The sequence below is a fragment of the Chiloscyllium plagiosum genome, unplaced genomic scaffold (assembly GCF_037043375.1).
Source record: "Chiloscyllium plagiosum isolate Xiang-an unplaced genomic scaffold, Cpla_swu_hap1 HiC_scaffold_6, whole genome shotgun sequence".
NCBI lineage: Eukaryota > Metazoa > Chordata > Chondrichthyes > Orectolobiformes > Hemiscylliidae > Chiloscyllium > Chiloscyllium plagiosum.
The window spans coordinates 125,934,221-125,956,599 of record NW_028270144.1 but is presented as its reverse complement, the minus strand read 5'-3'; the positions used below and the strand labels follow the sequence as shown (position 1 = coordinate 125,956,599).

The following is a 22,379-nucleotide window of genomic DNA, read 5'->3' as shown; positions in this document are numbered from 1 at the left end:
ACGGAATCATAGAGTACAGGGCAGGCACTTCAACCTATTGAGTCGGCACAGACAAAAGAGCCTACTCAAAATCTACGCTAGTCACACTTTCATAGAACCCTTACAGGAAGGGAGCAGACCATTCAGTCCACACTGACTCTCCAAAAAGCACCCCACTCAGCTGTACCAATCCCTGCGTTGTCCAGGGCCATTCCATCTAACCTACACATCTTTTGACTGTGGGAAGAAACTGGACCACACTCATGCAGACAAAGGGGGAAGGCGCAAATTCCATACAGGCAGTCTACCAAGGCCAGGATTGAACATGGGACCCTTGTGCTGTGAGATAGTATTGCTAACAACTGAGCCACCCAGCCCTAGGCCCATGGCTTTCAATGTTAGGATATTTCAAGTGCTCATCTGAGTACCTTTTAAAGGTTGTGAGGTTTCCTGTCTCAACTACCCTCCCAGGCAGTGCATTCCAGACCCCCACCACCATCTACGTCAAAATGTTTCTTCTCAAATCCCCTCTAAACCTCCTGGTTTTCACCTTATAATTATTCCACCTCATTATTGACCCTTCAAATAAGGGAAACAGCTGCTTTCTATTCACCCTGTCCATGTCCCTCATCATCTTATACAACTCCATCAGGTGTATCATGGTGAGATTTGGATTGGAGAATGAAAACATGGAATAGAATAGAGAGCTGGTTAAATGGAGATTATGTAACAATTGCTGGAAGAAAAAACATCTGGTTCACTAATGCCTCCACGGAGGAAATCTGCCATCCGTACCTAGTCTGACCTACATGTGACTCCAGACCACCATCAATGTCATTTGTCGCTTAAGCTTCCTATGGGCAATCTGTGCTGGCCTCACCAGTGATGTTGAGAGTGTGATGCTGGAAAAGTACAGCAGGTCAGGCAGCATCCGAGGAGCGGGAAAATCAACATTTCGGGCAAAACACCCTTCATCAGGATTCCTGATGAAGGGCTTATGCCTGAAACATCGATTCTCCTGCTCCTCGGATGCTGCCTGATCTGCTGTGCTTTTCCAGCACCACACTCTTGACTCTAATCTCCAGTATCTGCAATTCTCACTCTCGCCTAGTTGATCCTCATCAGTGCTGTCCACATGGTGCAGATGTAGTATCCCTACCCCTGGACCAGGAGGCCAGGGTTCAATGTCCCATCTGCTACAAAAATGCGCAATAACACTTCTGAGCAGATTGATTTAGGAACATAAGTTAAATATTTATTAAAAGCTGCAATTTTCCCATTCTGACAGAGGTTCCAAAATCAGGAGAAATTGCATGGCATTGGTGCTTTATAATCTACAGATTACACTGGTGAATATACATGCATAACTATGACAAAATGTGCCACAACTTTATTGACAAAAGTTTGAACATTTTCCTGCAATCACAAAACATCTGCATCATTGACTACAGTCCTGCTTCTTGTAGCTTCTACGATGTCTGTTCACTTTGCTCGGAGTTCATACCCAATCTAACCAATCAAGCACCAGAAAGTTTAGATCATTTATCAAACTCATAATCAAAACCAGAACTATCGAACACAACGGTAAGGCGGCATGGACTTTACTAAAGCATTTGACGATGTCCCTCACCTTCAGGGTTACAGGGATAGGGTAGGGGTTGGGTTTGGGTGGGCTGCTCTTTGGAGGGTTGGTGTGGATTTGATGGGCTGAATGGCCTGCTTCCACACTGTAGGGATTCGATGACTGTGGTATGCTGCTGGTATCATCCACTGTGAAAACTGATGCAAAGTTCAAACAACACTACTTTGTTCTTCATTAACTCTTCTTCACTTTCCAGCAGTCAATGTCCACTTTTGTATCTCTCTTAACTTGCATATGTCTAAAATAAATCTTGCAATTTTCTTTTGTATTACGAACTCTCATATTTCATCTTCTCCCCTTTATTGCCTTGCTTAGCTGCCTTCTGCTGGTTGTTCAAGGATTCCCAGTCCTCAGGCTTCCCACTAATCTTCACCACATCGATTTTTCTGTTGCTTTTATGCCATTGTAACTTTTGTTGTCAGCTACAGTTGCCCCATCCTCTCCTTTGCTTCTTTTCCTTCCTTGAGATGAATTTTTGCTGTGCCTCCTGAATTACCCCCAGAAACTCTGACTATTGCTGCTCCACCATCGCCCCCGTTGGCTCCCCTTCCAATCAACGAGAAGAAAGTGGGGACTGCAGATGCTGGAGATTAGAGTTGAGAATGTGGTGCTGGAAAAGCACAGCCGGTCAGGCAGCATTCAAGGAGCAGGAGAATTGACGCTTTGGGCAAAAGCCCTTCATCAGGAATGAGGTTTGTGAGCCGAGGTGGTGGTGAGATAAATGTGAGGGGAGTGAGACTGGGAGAGAAGGTAGCAGAGTGTGTGATAGGTGGGTGGAGGTGGGGGTTATAGTGATAGGTCAGAGAGGAGGGTGGAGTTGATAGATGGGAAGGAAGATGGACAAGTCAAGAGGGTGATGCTGTGTTGGAAGGTTGTATCTGGGATAAAGTGGGGGGAGGGGAAATGAGGAAACTGGTGAAATCCACATTGATCCTGTGTGGTTGGACGGTCCCAAGGCAGAATATGAGGCGTTCTTCCTCCAGGCGTCATGTGGTAAGGGTTTGGCGATGGCAGAGACCCAGAGACCCAGGACCCAGGACCTGCTTGGTGGAGTGGGAGAGGGAGTTGAAGTGTTCGGCCACGGGGCGATGGGTTTGGTTGGTGCGGGTGTCCCAGGATGTTCTCTGAAGCATTCTGCAAGTAGGCGCCCTGTCTCCCCAATGTAGAGGAGACCATGTTGGGAGAATCAGATACAGTAAATGACATGTAGAAGTGCAGGTAAAACTCTGATGGATGTGGAAGGCTTCTTTGGGGCCTTGGACGGAGGTGAGGGAGTTTTGCAATTCCTGCAGAGGCAGGGGAAGGTGCCGGAAGGGGATGGTGGGTTGGTGGGAGGGCATAGACCTGACAAGGGAGTCGAGAGAGAATGGTCTTTATGGAATGCATGTAGGGGTGGGGAGGGAAATATATCTCTGGTGGTGGGGTCCATTTGTAGGTGGCGGAAATGGCGGAGGATGATGCAATGTATACGGAGGTTGGTGGGGTGAAAGATGAGGACCAGGGGGATTCTGTCCTTGTTGCGATTGGAGGGGTGAGGTTTGAGGACAGAGGTGGGCAAGTGGATGAGATGAGCTGGAGGGCATCATCAACTAAGTAGGAGGGGAAATTGCAGTCTTTGAAGAAGGAGGCCATTTGGTGTGGTCTTTGGTGGAACTGGCCCTTCTGGGAGCAGATGCAGCGGAAGCTGAGGAATTGGGAATAAAGGATAGCGTTTTTACAGGAGGCAGGGTGGGAGACAATGTAGTCCAGATAGCTGTGGGGAGTTGGTGGGTTTGTAGAAGATGTCTGTGTTGAGTCTGTCACCAGTGATGGAGATGGAGGGGTCCAGGAAGGGGAGGGAAGTGTCCAAGATGGTCCAGGTGAACTTGAGGTTGGGGTGGAATGTGTTGGTGAAGTTGATGAACTGTTCAATGTCCTTGAGGGAGCACGAGGTGGTGTCGATGCAGTCATCAACGAAGATGAGGAAAAGGTGGGGAAAGCTAGAGGGAAGACACCTGCTTATCTATACTTCTCATGATTTTATAAACCTCTATAAGGTAACCTCTCAACCTCTGACATTCCAGTAAAACGAGTCCCTGCCTATCCAACCTCTCCCCATAACCAAACCAATCTTTCCTCATAAGACAGTCCTACTATTCCTGTTGTCAGTATAATGAACCTCCACTGCACTCTCTCTGTGGTAGTTATCTTCCAAAGAGCTTTTCAGACACAGTCAGCTGAATGGCCTCCTACTGCACTGCATCATCTTATTGTTTTCCTTCATTTGCTGGGCAGCTAGTACAGGATTACTCACATCCCGCTAATTTTTAAGAAGTAAACAATTAAGTGAGGCACCAATTGATTTTAGGGAGGACCCTCAATGGAGGAGAGAGATAAGGAGCTGGTGATCTGTCTAGAGGTACTTCCAGAACTTAGTGCCCAGGCAATTGAAGGTACAGCAACCAAAGGTGGTCGGAATTTGAGATATCTGGGGACATTGTGGAGCTGGAGGAGATGTCAGAGATTGAAAGGGACTGAGGCCATAGGGAGATTTGAAAACAGATGAGAATTTTAAAATCAAGTCACTGGTTGGTCAGGAGCCAGTGTAGATCAGTGAGCACAGCATTGATAAGGAAATCAGACTTGGAGTTAATATACAGTTAGTAATGTTGCTGGCAACCTCCAGCTTACAGAGGGTAGAATGCGGGGCATCAGCTGATTTGATTTGATTTATTATTGTCCCGTGTACCTAGGTACAGTGAAAAGTTTTGTTTTGAGTGCTGTACAGGCAGATCATATGATACAAAATGCATTTGTGTAATAGAACAGAGCAAGGAATACAATGTTACCGCTGCAGAGAAGGTGCACAGAAATCAACATTAAATAGAAAGATTAGATTAGATTCACTACAGCGTGGAAACAGGCCTTTTGGCCCAACAAGTCCACACCAACCCTCTGAAGAGTAACCCACCCAGACTCATTCACCTACTCCCTATGGGCAATTTAGAATGGCCAATTTACCTGACCCACACATCTTTGGACTGTGGGAGGAAACCCACGCAGACACAAAGAGAATGTGCAAACTCCACACGGACAGTCGCCCAAGGCTGAAATCAAACCTGGGTCCCTGGCACTGCAAGGCAACAGTGCTAGGCACTGTGCCACCCCAAAATTTGAGATGTCCATTTACACATCTAATGAGAGCATGGAAGTAGCTGTTCTTGAATCTATTGGTACAAGTGTTTAAGCTTTGTATCCTCTGCCCATTGGAAGAGGGTGGAACAGACTATTACCAGGGTGGGAGGGGTCTTTGATGATGTTGGCTGCTTTCCCGAGGCAGGGGAAAGTGTAGATGGAGTCCATGGATGGGAGGTTGGCTTACGTGATTGACTAGGCTGTGTTCACAACTCCCCATAGTTTCTTATGGTCCTGGGCAGAGCAGTTGTCAGACCAAGCCATGATGCATCCAGATAGAATGTTTTCTACGGTGCATCTATTAACATTTGTGAGAGTCTTTATGGACAGGCTAGCTGGGGTGTGTTGGATTAGTCAAGAGAGTTTAATTTCTGAAAGTATGATTTTCTTGAGCACTGTCTCCTTGAAAATTCTGCCTGCCTTAATATTGCTCGATCTAGGCATTACCAGGGAATAAAAAGCATGGTGGCACAGTGGTTAGCACTGTTGCCTTACAGCGCTAGAGACCTGGGTTCAATTCCCGCCTCAGGCAACTGTCTGTGTGGAGTTTGCACGTTCTCTGCGTGAATTTCCTCTGGGTGCTCCGGTTTCCTCCCACAGTCCAAAGATGTGCAGGTTAGGTGAATTGGCCATTCTAAATTGCCCGTAGTGTTAGGTGAAGGGGTAAATGTAGGGGAATGGGTCTGGGTGGGTTGCTCATCAGAGGGTCGGTGTGGACTTGTTGGGCCGAAGGGCCTGTTTCTCCAATGTAAGTAATCTAATCTTAAAAAAAACAGTGGAGATGATGTTGACTGAGAATCTACTTGAACTATGCAGATGGTACCACTAGGGGTCAGGTGACATCCATCTGAAGCTGATGGTTTTCCGTGTTTTTAAAGGGTCTATCCCCTCCACACCTGTCATCAAGTATTCATGTAGTCTAATCCCATTTTTTCGCACCTGATCCATAGCCTTTGGCCCATGGCATTTCAAGTGCTCAGCTAAATACTTCTCAAATAAATAAAGATGTTCTTAATTAGACTTTGATCCCATAATCACAGAATTGTTGTGGCACAGAAGGAGACCATTCAGCCCATTGTACCTGCACTGGTTCTATTATCTACAGCCAATTTCCTGCCTATTCCTCATATCCCTCCACACCATTTCAAAACAAATAACCATCCAAAGCCCCTCTTGAATACCTCAGTTGAACCTGTTTCCACTGCATTTCCAGGCAGTGCATTCCAGACCTTAACCACTCATGTGGAAAAACTTACTTTTCACATGGTCCTTGCTTTGTATGCACATCACTTTAACTCTGTGCCCTCTCATTCTTGTTCCTTTTACAAGTGGGAATAGCTTCTCCCTACCATTTTTTAAAAAATGTATTAAATTGTGTAATGCCAGCGTTGCTGGCTGGGTGAGCATTTATCACCCGTCCCTAGTTGCCCCTTGAGAAGATGGGGGCAAGCCGCCTTCTTAAACCATGGCAGTCCCCCTGCTGTGAGTTGACCCACGATGTTGTTAAGGAGGGGAATTCCAAGATTGTGACCCAGTGACACATTGAAGGAACGGTGATATATTTTCCAGTCAGGATGGTGGGTGACTTGGAGGGGAATTTGCAGGAGGTGGTGTTCCCATGAATCTGCTGCCCTTATCCTTCTAGATAGAAGTGGTCGTGGGTTTGGAAGGTGTTGTCTAAGGATCTTTGGTGAATTTCTGCAGTGCACCTTGTAGATTGTAGACTGCTGCTACTGGGTGGTGGAGAAATTAGACGTTTGTGGTCCTGTCCAGCCCGCTCATGATTTTGAAAACCTCTAGGAGTTTTCAACTTTTATTTCCAGAGAAAAGGAACTCATTGTTTTTTTATTAGTGTTTCTATGTTTGACAGACTGGGTTTTGATGAACAATATGCTAAATACAGTTAGGTGTCCCTCAACCAAGAGTCCCTGTGGATTTGGTAGCAGGTGGTTTTATTACAGGAATAATGCACCAGAGGTATTACCAATGGACCAAGGGGACATGGTGGAGTAATGGTAATGTTACTGGCCTGGTGTATCCAGATGGAGGTACAGGATCAAATCCAACCACAAGTTTGAAGTTTGAATTCAATAAAACCTAGGGTTAAAAGGTAATGTAAATTCTGTTGATTGTTGTGAAGACCCATCTGGTTAATGGAAAGGGGAATGTTGCTGCACAAAGAGATCTTGGAGTGCAGGTTCATAGTTCCTTGGAGGTGGAATCACAGGTAGGATCGTGAAGAAGGCATTTGGTACTCTTGATTTTATTGGTCAGTGCATTGAGTATATGAGTTGGGAGTACAGGAGGCTTCACAGAACATTGGTTAGGCCACTTTTAGAATACTGCATTCGACGCTGGTCTCCCTGCTATAGGAGAGACTTTGTGAAACTTGAAAGGGCTCAGAAAAGATTTATAAAGATGTTGCCAGGGTAGGAGGGTTTGAGCTACAAGGAGAGGCTGAATAGGCTGGGGCTGTTTTCCCTGGAGCTTCGGATGCTGAGGGGTGACCTTACAGAGGTTTATAAAATCATGAGGGGCATGGATAGGGTAAATAGACAAGGTCTGTTTCCCTGGGGAGGGGGAGTCCAAAACTAGAGCACATAGGTTTAGGGTGAGAGGGAAAAGATTAAAAAGGACCTAAGAGGCAACTATTTTCACACAGAGGGTGGTGCGTGTATGGAATGAGCTGCCAAAGGAAGTGGTGGAGGCTGGTACAATTACAACAATTAAAAGACATCTGGATGTGTACAAGAATAGGAAAGGTTTAGAGGGATATTGGCCAAATGCTGGCAATTGGGAATCGATTAATTTAGGATATCTGGTTGGCATGGATGTGTTGGACCAAAGGGTCTGGTTCTGTGCTGAACATCTCTATAACTCTGTGGTTCACTAATTCTCTACAGGGAAAGAAATCTGCCCTCCTTACCCAGTCTGGTTGACATGGAACTCCAGTCCACAGCATTGTGGTAGCTTCTTAGCTGCCCTCTGGATTTTAGGGATGGGCAATAAATGAATGAATCAGAAAGTCACTAGCAAGGAATTAATATCCCACCATCACAATTCAAGAATTAGAATTCAGTTTTAAAATCTCTGCAAGAAGTTCTGCAAATAAATGGCAGGAAAGAAAAGGTCAGTATCAGGTGGGAAGTGATGTCCCATAAGGTGTGATGCTGGGACCATGGTCACCCACCATTTACAAAAACAAATTGAATCTGAGGATGACACCAATTTGACCAGAAGGAGGCGATGGCCTTGTGGTGATATCATGGGATTTGAAATCATTAACAAATTTGGAATTAAGACTCTAATGATGACTATGTAACCATTGTTGATTGTCAGTAAAAACCCATCTGGATCACTAATGCCCTTTAGGAAGGAAACTGTCTAATTGCCATCCATTTTAATTCCGCCTTCCATTCCCCCGGTGACATGTCCATCCTTGGAGTCCTCCATTGTCAGAGTGAGGCCAAATGGAAACTGGAGGAACAACACCTGGTATTTCGCCTGGGCTCCCTTCCCCCTTCCCAGACCTGATGAAGGGTTTCAGCCCAAAACATCGATTTTCCTGCTCCTCGGATGCTGCCTGACCTGCTGTGCTTTTCCAACTTCACATCTATTGACTCTGGCTTCCAGCACCTGCAATCCTTATTGTCTGCAAGAAACTGCCATCCTTACCTGGTCTGGCCTACATGTGACTCCAGGCCTAGAAAAAAACGTCTGACCCTTAACTGCCCACTGTGCAATTAGGGATTGACAATAAACGCTAGCCTAGCCAGTAATGTCCATGTGCAACACATAATAGAAAAATTGCAAATTCTTGGATACCAAATTCCTTTTCCAATCTCACCATTGCCTTCCAAAGATATCTCATTAATCTATTCTCCTGATCTGTCCCCATTATCCTTTCCAAACATTCTCAAATTTGATTTTGAAAGTTTCTATTGAATCTATGCCCACCAGCCTCTGAAGGAATGTATTCCAGATCACAACTCACTGATTAAACTCTTCTCTCGTCCCCTCTCCCTCTGGTTCTTTGGCCAGTTACTCTGTTGTTTGGTTACCAAACGTCCTGCTAGTAGAATTAGTTTCTCTGGAAGATCTTTAGTATTTTGATCATCTCCCTTAAATATTGCCACAAAGATATTGTCTTGAGGCACTCATTAGGACAAATGTAAGGTTGCAAATTCCAAAACAATCACAACAATTTATACTGCAGAAGGCAAGAGTGTTGATTCCTTTGGAAGTTATCTGGGATTCCGTGAGTGATGAATGCTGTGGACTATACTTTAGGCTCTCCAAGCTCCAGGAGAATGCCGGACTCAGATCTGTCCCTTTGTTTTCAGAGAACAGACCCATGTACTTCACCCAAATGCAAATACATTCTGGACTTGAAATATCTATCAGGTTACAATGGCTAACAAATCTCCCCTTGATCATTCTTTTCTCTCAGCAGAACAATCCCAACTTCTTCAGTCTTTCCCTGGTACCATTTCAGCAAATCACTTCTGCACTGCTTCAAACACATTCCTATCTTTCCAAAAAGAGGGCATCCAGAATTGGCTGTAACACTTTAAATCAGAAAAGGATGCTGCATAGTACTTCCTGGCTGATGGTGTGAAGGCCGCCTGAGGAGAAGGCTGTTCAAGGACAACAACATCAGATCCGACAACAAGCTCATGGTATACAGAGCTATGGTGGTTCCAGCCCTGCTCTGTGGCTCAGAGATGTTGACTGTCCACAGCAGATGCCTCAAGGCGCTTGAGCAGTCCCACCAATGCTGCCTGTGCAAGACCCTGTGAATCTCCTGGGAAGACAGACGCACCAATACCAGCTTCCTCCACCAGGCCAACATCCCCAGCATCGAGGCACTGACCCCCACCGGCGATGGGCTGCGATGGGCTGGGCACGTCGTCCCCATGACCGACCCAAACAGGTGCTCTCCTCCCAGCTCCGAAACGGCAGGTGAGCCCCAGGTGGGACAGACAAAGTGCTTCAGGGATACCCTCAAGGCCTCACTGGGGAAGTGAACATTTCTACCTGGGAATTACTGGGCCCAGACCATCCAAAGTGGAGGAGGAGCATTAAGGAAGACATGTAGCACCTTGAGACTTGCCGTTGGGAAAAAGCAGAAGCTGGGGGGAAACAACGGAAGAAGCACGCTACCACATCAACGTCCCATCCACCCCTCCCAGTGACCATCACCTGTCCTAAGTCTAACAGAGTCTGTGGCAGCAGCATCAGTCTGTACAGCCACCTACGGTCTCATCCGAGAGTGGGAGAGAGTCCATCCTTGTCTGTGAGGGACTGCTGATGATAATGATGATGTAGATAATGATGAATGCTTTAGCTGGGACCCAACCAGAAATGTATTGAATTATTGCACTGTTTTCCCCAGTGGGATAATACAGCTTGAATATGATAACTCTCAGCCATGGAAAACAGAGAAAAAAAGACACAACATGGCTAGAATCAATGATACTTACATGAATTGGAAAGTAGTCCCGAAAGTAGCTCCACAACCTCAACCTCCGGAGGAAGCGAAAGCTCCGGCCTCCTCGACAAGGCGTGTTGCGATCCCAGTACCACCATGTTGCGTAGAGCACAGACACAAACCAGAAACGGGTGAAGAGGAGGAAGACAAAGAGGGCAATGCAGCACTGAGCTGTGGAATGAGGAAAGAAACCCTGACTGTAACTCACCAGCAAAACACCTCCCAGAAATCAATCCCAGGCACAAGTAAATTGTAATCAATGGAGGCCATACCATGGGTGGTAAGGTTTTTCTAGACATAGTGGTGACAGTATTGAGAGAGAACCTTCAGCAACATGGAGGTCTTGTAGCTCAATGGATCTCTTACACTAATTCAGAAGCTCCAGCTTCAGGTCACACTCAAGGGTTTGTTGGCCACATCACTTGAGCTTGAAGGTAGTTGCTCCTGATTAAAATCTTCACTTTTGTTCTGAACAGAACTTAAGGAATACTTACAGTGTGGTTCAGAGAGGTGTGCATTCATGGGATGTGGGTGATACTAGCTGGACAGGCAATTATCGTTCATCCCTAGTTGCCCCTTGAGAAGGTGATGATGAGCTGCTTCTTGAACCACTACAGTCCATGTGCTGTAGGGAGACCCACGATGTTGTTAGGGAGAGATTTTCAGGATTTTGACCCAGTGACACTGAAGGAATAGCAATATATTTCCAAGTCAGGATGGTGCGTGGCTTGGAGGGAAACTTGCACGGTGATGGTGTCCCGTGTATCTGCTGCCCATGTCCTTTTAGATGGAAGTGGTCATTGGTTCGGAAGGTGCTGTCTGAGGATTTTGGGTGAATTTCTTCAGTGCATCCTATAGATGGTACACACTACTGCTACTGAGCGTCGGTGGTGGAGGGAGTGGATGTTTGTATATTTGGTGTCAATCAAACAGGTGGCTCTGTCATGGATATTGTCAAGTATCTTGTGTGTTGTTAGGGCTGCACTCATTCAGGCAAGTGGGGAGTAATCCATCACACTCCTGACTTGGGCCTTGTAGATGGTGGACAGGCTTTAGGGAGTTACTGACCGCAGTATTCCTAGTCTCTGAACTGCTGTTATGGCCACAGTTTTCATATGATCAGTCCAATTGGATTTCTGGTCAATGGTAAACCCCAAGATGTTGATAGTTGAATGATTCAGTGATGGTAGTGCCATTGAATGTGGTGATGGCTAGATTGTCTCTTATTGGAGAAGGTTGTTGCCTGGTATTTGTGAGGCATAAATGTTACTTGCCACTTGTCTGAATATTGTCCAGACCTTATTGCATTTGACCAAGGACTGCTTCAGTGTCTGAGCAGTCGTGAATAGTGCTGAACATTTGCAATCGTCAGTGACCATCCCCACTTCTGACCTTATGATGGAGGGAAGGTCATTGATGCAGCAGCTGAAGATGGTTGGGCCGAGGACACTAACCTGAGGAACTCCTGCAGAGATGTCCTGGAGCTGAGATGACTGACCTCCATCAAACACAACCATCTTCCTATGGGCCAGGTATGACTTCAATCAGTAGGGTGTTTGCCCCTGGATATACATTGATTCTGGTTTTGCTAGGGCCCTGTAATGCCACACTTGGTTGAATGCAGCTTTGATGTCAAGGGCTGTGCTCTCACCTCACCCCTGGAAGTCAAGTCTTTTAACCATGTTTGAATGGGGAGGTTTTAAACTAAAGTGGCAGGGGGCTGGGAACCAAAAGAGGAGACAAGTAGACAGAGAGGTGGAAACTGGAGACTGTAAGAATCATGAAGTTAGCATTAATATGAAAAAGAGTAGACAGAGAGCAGATGAGTGCAAAAGAACCGGTGGCGTAAAGTGCATCTAGTTTAATGCAAGGAGTATAGTGGGCGAGGCAGATGAACTTAGGGCTTGGATTGGTGTCTGAGACTATGACGTTATTGCAATCACAGAGACTTGGTTGAAGGAAGTGCATGATTGGTAACTAAATGTTCCAGGATATAGATGCTTCAGACGGGACAGGGAGGGAAGTAAAAGGGGGGGTGGAGTTGCATTGCTGGTCAGGGATGATATCACAGCTGTGCTAAAGGAGGACACTATGGAGGGCTTGAATAGTGAGGCATTATGGGTGGAGCTGAGAAATAAGAAGGGTGCAGTTACATTGTTGGGACTGTACTCTGGGCCTCCAAACACAGAGAGTGAGGTAGAAGAACAAATAGGTTAACAGATTATGGAAAGATGTAGAAACAACAAGGTGGTGATGATGGGAGGTTTTAATTTTCCCAACGTTGACTGGGATACGCTTAGTGTCAGAGGTCTGGATGGGGTAGAATTTGTAAGAAGCATCCAGGAGAGTTTTCTAGAGCAGTATGTCAATAGTCCGACGAGGGAAGGGGCCATATTCGACCTGGTGTTGGGGAACGAGCCAGGCCAGGTGATAGAAGTTGCAGTGGGGGATTTCTTTGGGAACTGTGACCACAATTCTGTAAGTTTTAGAATACTTGAAGACAAAGATGAGAGTGGTCCTAAGGGAAGAGTGCTAAACTGGACCAAGGCTAATTATATCAAAAGTAGGCAGGAGCTGGGAAATGTGAATTGGACACAGCTATTTGAAGTGAAGTTCACATTTGATATGTGGGAGGCTTTCAAACATAGGTTAAAGATAGTGCAGGATAGGCATGTCCCGTTGAAAACAAAGGATAGGAAAGGCAAGATTCATGAACCGTGGATGAGAGGAGAAACCGTACGACTAGCCAAAGGAAAAAGGAAGCATACATAAGGTCTAGGCAGCTAAGAACTGAACGGGCCCTGGAGAAATATCGGGAGAGTAGGACTAGTCTTAAACAAGGAATCAAGCGGGCTAAAATCTTTAGCGAGCAGAATTAAGGAGAATCCCAAAGCCTTTTATTCTTATGTAAGAAGCAAGTGGGTAACTAGAGAAAGGATTGGTTCACTAAAGGATAGGGAAGGAAGGCTGTGTGTCGAACTTAAGAAAATGGGTGAGATTCTGAATGATTACTTTGCATCAGTGTTCACTGAGGAGAGGAACATGATGAATCTTGAGATTAGAAATAGAAGTTTGATTACTCTGGATCACGTTGACATAAGTGGGATGTGTTGGGTGCGCTAGACGTTATTAAGGTGGTCAAATCCCCAGGACCGGATGGGATCTATCCCAGGTTGCTGCGGGAGGCAAGAGAGGAAATAGCTGGGGCCCTGACAGCATCCTTAAACATAGGTGAGGTGCCGGAGGACTGGAGGGTTGCTCATGTTGCCCCCCCTGTACAAAAAGGGTAGTAGGGATATTCCGGGTAACTACAGACCAGTGAGCCCGATGTCAGGGGTGGAAAAGTTGCTGGAGAAGGTACTGAGGGATAAAATCTATTTATATTTAGAAAAGAATGGACTTAATAGAGTTCTTTGAGGAAGTGACCAAGTTAATAGATGAAGGAAGAGCTGTAGATGTCATATACATGGACTTTAGTAAGGCGTTTGGTAAGGGTCCCCATGGTAGACTAATGGAGAAAGTGAAGTCACATGCAGGGTGTTCTAGCTCGGTGGATAAAGAACTGGTTGAGCAACAGGGAGACAGAGAGTAGTAGTTGAAGGGAGTTTATCGAAATGAAGAAAGGTGACCAATGGTGTTCCACAGGGGTCAGTATTGGGGCCACCGTTGTTTGTAATATACATAAATGATCTGCAAGAGGGCACTGTTGGTATGATCAGTAAGTTTGCAGATGACACTAAGGTTGGTGGAGTAGCAGAAAGCATAAGGGACTGTCAGAGAATAAAGGAGGATATAGATAGACTGGAGAGTTGGGCGGAGAAGTGGAGATGGAGTTCAATCCAGGCAAATGTGAGGTGATGCATTTTGGGAAGTCTAATTCTAGAGCAAATTATACAGTAAATGGAAGAGCCTTGGGAAAAGTTGATGGGCAGAGAGATCTGGGAGTGCAGGTCCATTGTACCCTAAAGGTTGATGCACAGGTGGATAGGGTGGTCATGAAGGCATATAGTATGCTTGCCTTCATTGGACAGGGTATTGAGTATAAGAGCTGGCAGGTCATGTTAAAATTATACAAGACATTGGTTCGGCCGCATTTAGAATGCTGCGTACAGTTCTGGTTGCCATATTATCAAAAGGATGTGGACGCTTTGGAGAGGGTGCAGAGAAGGTCTATGAGGATGTTGAGATGGAAATGTGTTGCTGGAAAAGCGCAGCAGGTCAGGCAGCATCTAGGGAACAGGAGAATCGACGTTTCGGGCATTAGCCCTTCTTCAGGAATGAGGAAAGTTGGTCCAGCAGGCTAAGATAAAAGATAGGGAGGAGGGACTTGGGGGAGGGGCGTCGGGAATGTGATAGGTGGAAAGAGGTCAAGGTGAGGGTGATAGGTCAGACTGGGGTGAGGGCGGAGAGGTTGGGAAGAAGATTGCAGGTTAGGAAGGCGGTGCTGAATTTGATGGATTTGACTGAGACAGGCTGGGGGGAGGGGAAATGAGGAAACTTGTGAAATCCAAGTTCATCCCTTGTGTTTGGAGGGTTCCTAGCCGGAAGATGAGGCGTTCTTCCTCCAACCGTCGTTTCGCTGTGGTCTGACGATGGAGGAGTCCAAAGACCTGCATATCCTTGGTGGAGTGGGAGGGGGAATTGAAATGTTGAGCTACAGGGTGGTTGGGTTGGTTGGTCCGGGTGTCCCAGAGGTGTTCTCTGAAACGCTCCGCAAGTAGGCGGCCTGTCTCCCCAATATAGAGGAGGCCACATCGGGTGCAAAGGATGCAATAGATGATATGTGTGGAGGTACAGGTGAATCTGTGGCGGATATGGAAGTTTCCTTTGGGGCCTTGGAGGGAGGTGAGGGGGGAGGTGTGGGCGCAAGTCTTGCACCTCCTGCGGTTGCAGGGGAAGGTGCCGGGAGTGGAGGTTGGGTTGGTGGGGGGTGTGGATCTGACGAGGGAGTCACGGAGGGAGTGGTCTTTACGGAATGCTGATAGGGGAGGGGAGGGAAATATATCCTTGGTGGTGGGGTCCGTTTGGAGGTGGCGGAAATGGCGGCGGATGATGCGCTGTACATGGAGGTTAGTGGGGTGGTAGGTGAGGACCAGTGGGGTTCTGTCCTGGTGGCGGTTGGAGGGGCGGGGTTCAAGGGCGGAGGATCGGGAAGTGGAAGAGATGCGGTGGAGGGCATCGTCGACCACGTCGGGGGGGAAATTGCGGTCCTTGAAGAAGGAGGCCATCTGGGATGTGCGTTTTTGGAACTGGTCCTCCTGGGAGCAGATGCGGCGGAGTCGAAGGAATTGGGAGAATGGGATGGCGTTTTTACAGGGGGCAGGATGGGAGGAGGTGTAGTCCAGGTAGCTGTGGGAGTCGGTCGGTTTGTAGTAGATGTCCGTGTTGATTCGGTCGCCTGAGATAGAAATAGAAAGGTCGAGGAAGGGGAGGGAGGAATCTGAGACTGTCCAGGTGAATTTGAGGTCGGGGTGGAAGGTGTTGGTGAAGTGGATGAACTGTTCAACCTCCTCGTGGGAGCACGAGGCGGCGCCGATACAGTCATCGATGTAGCGGAGGAAAAGGTGGGGGGTGGGGCCAGTGTAGTTGCGGAAGATGGATTGTTCCACATATCCTACGAAGAGGCAGGCATAGCTGGGGCCCATGCGGGTGCCCATGGCTACTCCTTTTGTTTGGAGGAAGTGGGAGGATTGGAAAGAGAAGTTGTTCAGGGTGAGGACCAGTTCAGTCAGTCGAAGGAGGGTGTCTGTGGAAGGGTACTGGTCGGTACGGCGGGAAAGAAAGAAGCAGAGGGCTTTGAGTCCTTCGTGATGGGGGATGGAGGTGTACAGGGACTGGATGTCCATGGTGAAAATAAGGCGTGGGGGACCGGGGAAGCGAAAATCATGGAGCAGGTGGAGGGCATGGGTGGTGTCCCGAACATAGGTGGGGAGTTCTTGGACTAAGGGGGACAGGACGGTGTCAAGGTATGCGGAGATGAGTTTGGTGGGGCAGGAGCAGGCAGAGACAATGGGTCGGCCGGGGCAGTCAGGTTTGTGGATTTTGGGCAGGAGGTAGAAGCGGGAGGTGCGGGGTTGTGGGACTATGAGGTTGGAGGCGGTGGATGGGAGATCCCCCGAGGTGATGAGGTTATGGACGGTCTGGGAGATGATGGTTTGGTGGTGGGGGGTGGGGTCATGGTCAAGGGGGCAGTAGGAGGAGGTATCTGCGAGCTGGCGTTTGGCCTCAGCGGTGTAGAGGTCGGTGCGCCAAACTACTACCGCGCCTCCCTTGTCTGCTGGTTTGATAGTAAGGTTGGGGTTGCAACGGAGTGAGTGGAGGGCTGCGCGTTCCGAGGGTGAGAGGTTGGAGTGGGTGAGAGGGGTGGGGGAGTTCAGGTGGCGATTAATATCGCGGCGGCAGTTGGCTATGCAGAGGTCGAGGGCAGGTAGGAGGCCAGCACGGGGTGTCCAGGTGGATGGGGTGTGTTGGAGGCGGGAGAAGGGGTCGTCAGAGGGTGGGCGGGAGTCTTGGTTAAAGAAGTAGGCGCGGAGGCGAAGGCGGCGGAAGAATTGTTCGATGTCACGCCGCGTGTTGAATTCATCAATCCGGGAGCGTAGGGGAATGAAGGTGAGGCCTCTGCTGAGGACTGATCTTTCATCCTCAGAGAGGGGTAGGTCTGGAGGGATGGTGAAAACACGGCAGGGCTGGGAGCTAGGACCTGGTGTGGGGCTGGAGCTGGGTGTGGGGGCGGGGTTAGGTCTGGGGGCGGGGACGGAGATCGGCGTGGGGGCGGGGTCGGGCATGGTGATGGCGAAAGGCGAAGGGGCGGGGTTAGACGTGGTGACGGAGATGGGCGTGGGGGCGGGGTTAGGCATGAAGTCGGAGATCGGCGAAGGGGCGGGGTTAGGCGAGGTGACGGAACTGAGGATGTTGCCTGGTATGGAAAGTGCTAGCTATGAAGAGAGGTTGAGTTGGTTAGGATTAGTTTCATTAGAAAAAAGGAGATTGAGGGGGGATCTAATTGAGATCTATAACATCATGAAGGGTTAGGGTGTAGGTTTGCTCGCTGAGCTGTAAGTTTGATATCCAGACGTTTCATTACCTGGCCAGGTAACATCATCAGTGGCAACCTCCAAGTGAAGCGAAGCTGTTGTCTCCTGCTTTCTATTTATATGTTTGTCCTGGATGGGGTTTCTGGGGTTTGTGGTGATGTCATTTCCTATTCGTTTTCTGAGGGGTTGATAGGTGGTATCTAGATCTATGTGTTTGTTTATGGCGTTGTGGTTGGAGTGCCAGGCCTCTAGGAATTCTCTGGCATGTCTTTGCTTAGCCTGTCCCAGGATAGATGTGTTGTCCCAGTCAAAATGGTGTTTTTTTTCATCCGTGTGCAGGGCTACGAGAGAGAGAGGGTCGTGTCTTTTTGTGGCTAGCTGGTGTTCGTGTATCCTGGTGGCTAACTTTCTTCCTGTTTGTCCTACGTAGTGTTTGTGGCAGTCCTTGCATGGAATTTTGTAGCTGACGTTGATTTTGTCCATGGGTTGTACTGGGTCTTGTACTGGGTCTTTTACACCCCTGGAGAGGTGTATGAAATCATGAGAGGTTTAGATAAGGTAGAGACAAAAACACTGGAAACCAAAGTAGACAAGCAGGAAGCTGGAAGAGAACAGTAAGCCAGGCAGCATCAGGAGGTGGAGAAGTCAACGTTTCAGGTATAAGGGTAGACAGCCATCATGGAAGGTAGTTTAAAACTAGAGGGTATAAGTTTAAGATGAGAGGGGAGATAGACTAAAGGGTTCGGAGGAGTATTTTCTTTCACACAGAGTGTGGTGAGTGTCTGGAATAGACTGCCAGAGGTAGTGGTAGAGGCAGCTATAAGTTCATCATTTAAGAAACATTTGGACAGGTACATGGATGGGATAGGAATGCAGGGAAATGGACCCAACGCAAGCAAATGGGAAGAGATTAATTGTGAAAACTGGACGGCATGAGTAAGTTGGCCCGAAGGGTCTGTTTCCATGCTGTAAACATCTATGACTCTGTGACTCTAAAGCCCTTAGGGAGGGAATTCCAGGATCCAGTGATGCTGAAGGAAGAGCGATATATTTGAAAATCAGGATAGTAAGTGCTTAGAAGGGAATGTGCAGGAGGTGGTGTGCCCATGTATCTGTTGTCCTTGTCCTAGATGGAAATGGTCATGGGTTTGGAAGCTGCGGTCTGAGGAGCCTTGTTGAATTTCTGCAGTGAATCTTTGGAGATAGTGCACATAGCTGCAACTGAGTATCAATGGTGGAGGGAGGGGATTTTTTTTCAGAGAATGTAACAGCACAGAATGTCCATATCGTTCTCAAGCGCCTGTCTATACAAATCCCAGCACTGAGCTCACAGCTCTATGTATTCTGACATTTCAAGTGATTGTCTAAATAGTTCTTAACAATAGTGTGATTCCCCCAAAGACCATGCCTTCCGAAGTGAGTTCCTGATTTTTAACCTCTGGGTCAAATATTACTTCTGAAAATGTGTTGCTGGAAAAGCGCAGCAGGTCAGGCAGCATCCAAGGAGCAGGAGAATCGACGTTTCGGGCATGAGCCCTTCTTCAGGAAAGGAAGAAGGGCTTATGCCCGAAACGTTGATTCTCCTGCTCCTTGGATGCTGCCTGACCTGCTGCGCTTTTCCAGCAACACATTTTCAGCTCTGATCTCCAGCATCTGCAGTCCTCACTTTCTCCTCAAATATTACTTCCTCAAGTTGTCTTCAAATTTTTGAGACTCTTGCTTTAAATCTGTGTCTCTTCGTTATTGACATCTCTAAAACGATGAAATGTTTCTGCCTATTTGCCCTATCTCTGTCAAGTATGGCTTAACAAACACTGTTGTAAATTGACTTGGGACGTTCTTTCAGAGGTTATTTGAATGCAATCGATGTTGTTAGATTGATGAGACCAAACAGTCTCAAGGGACATGGAGCTGAGATGGGTAAATGGGATTGAGGCACCGATCAGCCTTTGATCTAATTTAGTATTAGGACAGGCTTGAGGCCTGAATGGCCTTGGCTGACTCCTACTGAAGTTTCCTGTGGTACATGAGCTTACTGCAGACCCATGGACATAGTATATCTCGGCATTCACGCATTGCTGTTTGTGGGAGCTTTCTCTGCACAAATTTACTGTCTAATCTCTTTGAATTACAGCTATGACTACTCCAAAAAGTTGGCTTCTTTGGTATGTACTGAGGATGTGAAAGGTGCCACATAAATGCCCATAGAATTGTAGAAAAGCTACGGTGCAGAAAGCAGCCATTCAGCCCATCTTGCCTGTACTAGCTGAATATGCTAGCCACCCATTGTAATCCCACGTTCCAGCCCCTGGTCTGTAGCCTGGCAGGTTTTAGTGCTTTAGGTGCAGATGCACGTTCCTTTTAAATGAGTTTGGGGTTTCCTCCTCTACCCTCAAACTGGGTAATGAGTTCCCAACACCCACTGCCTCTTGGATGAAAATAGTTTTCCTCACATCCCCTAATCCATAAAGCCATAAGAGCAGAAGTAGCCCAATCAGCCCATTGAGTCTGCTCTAGACAGGCTGAAAGCTGGAAGAACACAGCAGGCCAGGCAGCATCAAGAGGTAGCGAAGTCGACAGTTCGGGTGTAACCCTTTTTCAGGACTGGGGGTGGGGGGAGCTGCAGATAAAGGGGGTGGCGGGAGTAGGATGGTGAAGTGGAGATAGGTGAAGACAAATAGACAGCACGACCTGGTTGGTCAATGGGAGGAATGAATCCAGTTGATGGCAGGAGGCAGTGGAAGGAATGGGGACGAGCTGGGAAGGGATTCAGGGAATGGGAAGAGAGGTTATTTGAAATCGGAGAACTCAATGTTGAGTCCAAAAGAGAAAATGCTGGAAAATCTTAGCAGGTCTGGCAGCATCTGTAAGGAGAGAAAAGAGCTGACGTTTCGAGTCAATGTTGAGTCCTCTGGAGTGTCGGCCGCTCAGCTGGAAGGCGAGATGTTGTTCCTCAAATTTGCAGTATGGTTCATTGTGGCAATGTGGCCAAGGATGGTCATGTCGGAAAAGGGAGTGGGAAGGGGAATTAAAATGGGCGGTGACTTTGCCATTCAATGAGATCATGGCTGATCTGAAATGCTCTCTACTCTCCTGCCTTTTCCCCATAATCCTTGAATCCTTTTCTGATTAATAATCTGTCCATCTCAGCATTAATGACTTAACCCTCTGGTGGTAAAGAATTCCATAGATTTACAACCGTTCCACCAATCACTTCAATATATGCCCTCTGATAACTGACCTCTTCTCTGGAGGCAAACAGATTACAAGTTGTTGACTATTCTTTGGCAATGAGATACTTGCAATAATTCCAAGCTGAGGGCCATATGTCGGTGCAGCATTGGCAAAACCAGTGATTCATGTATGAATGGAGAGTGAAGTGCTTAGAGTGTAATATCACTAAGGTTTAGTTACTTAATAAACCAGGGCTTGTTTGCAAACCTTACAAATACCACACCTAAGGCTGTAGTCACACTGTTAATTCGGTGTGTACCTGGAGTAAGTTTTATGTTTTGAGTTTGCATTCAATGCAGGGAATGAATGAAGAAGTTTGGACTGACAGGATCAGGAGGTTACATACAGTAAGTGTCTAGTTAACATGAAACTGAAGAGGGAAGGCAGGATTAGGGTTGCGGAAGTCAAAACTCACTTACCGAGGGCGAGGAAGGAGAACACCCACTGGAGGACAGCTGCTGTCTGAGCCCGGCGATACAATGGCAACCTCAATGGGGCGAAATCGATGAGCATCCTGGCACCCCCAAGGAGTTCCCTTCAACACACAGAATCTCAGAAGGAAATCAGTGAGACTGCGTCAGGTCACAGTGCAAAGTCTTCTTTCACCGTGTGCACTTTAAACAAGGATTGTTACTTGTTGTAAAAGAGCAACAGTAGATAGCGTCTTTCATTGTTATGTAGAGGGGGAGGGGAGGGAGCCAAAGGGCAGAGTTTACTTTGCTTCATTGATAAAGATCAATGCCAGAGTGTGAAATGGATTCTAATCATTCCGATGGCTACATTCTTCATAAAACTTTATTCACTTCTGGGATACGGGTATTGCTGGCTAGACCAGCATTTATTGCCCTGGGAAAGGTGGCAGTGAGCTGCCTTAAACCACTGGAGTCCATTGGGCTATGGGTACATCTACTCACAAGGTTGCAAACATGGAACCTCTCTCCCTTTTTGAATAAGGGTGTTACATTGACATTTTAGCAACATTCAGAACTTTTCCAGAGCCAAAGGGACCCTGGGATCGATTCCAGCCTCGAGAGGAAAGAGAAAGGGAGAGAGAGTGAGGAAAAGGAAAGAGAGAAGGTCTTAGCTGAGCAGGGATAGAGAGAAGAAAGACAAAGAGAAAGAGAAAAAGAGAGAGAATTTGAACTTCAGAAGTTGCAAATTAGTCAGCAAAGTCAAGATAACAGGATGGAGATGAAAAAAAGAGGTAGCTGTATATACAAATATGGGAAAACACTGCCACATTTTGAAGATAAAGGTGGTTTTCTGAAGCCTTCTTTATTTCATTTGAAAAATTGGCTAGGTAGATGGAGTGGTCTGAGGATATATGGGTAATGCTAGTTCAGACTAAACTGGTAGGCAGAGCTAGTGAGGTATTTGCCGCACTGTGAGATGAGGGGTTAAGAGAATATGAAGAGGTTATACAGGCTATTTTGAGTGCTTATGAATTAGTACCAGAAGTGTATGGACAGTGGTTCAGAAACATAAAGAAGGAACCAGGTCAAACTTAACATTGTGAGTTAGAAAGAATTAGACATTGTCATAGCGCTGGCCTTAAAAAATAGATAAGACCTATGAGGCTGTAAGAGAGATTATTTGGCCGGAGGAGTTCAAAAACTCACTTCCAGAGATGATGGGTAACAGCTGTGCCTTTTTTGAGGTATTTTAGGTTCTGGAGGTGATTTCCTCAAATTGCAGGACCAGTAATTACTGTTTCATATGCTGTTGCATAGTTTTGGAACTTTGGAACTTTGGAAAAAAAAAGTCAAAACAGCAGCAGTTTTAAAAGGGAGAAGAACAGACAAAGGAAGCACATGGTAGGGGAGTA

The 22,379-nt window shown here is 47.0% G+C and overlaps 1 protein-coding gene across 1 annotated transcript in view; it reads right to left on the bottom strand.

Moving 5' to 3' along the window:
* mogat2 (monoacylglycerol O-acyltransferase 2) overlaps positions 1-21,110 on the bottom strand; it is a 56,333-nt gene extending 35,223 nt beyond the window's left edge. Inside the window, exons 1-2 of the mRNA XM_043692485.2 lie at positions 20,974-21,110; positions 10,279-10,457 (exon numbers count right to left, since the gene is read on the bottom strand). Of these exons, the coding sequence (XP_043548420.1) occupies positions 10,279-10,457; positions 20,974-21,067 (273 nt within the window). The 5' untranslated portion in view covers positions 21,068-21,110. The remainder of the gene's footprint in view (positions 1-10,278; positions 10,458-20,973) is intronic.
* Between the last annotated feature and the right edge of the window lie 1,269 nt (positions 21,111-22,379).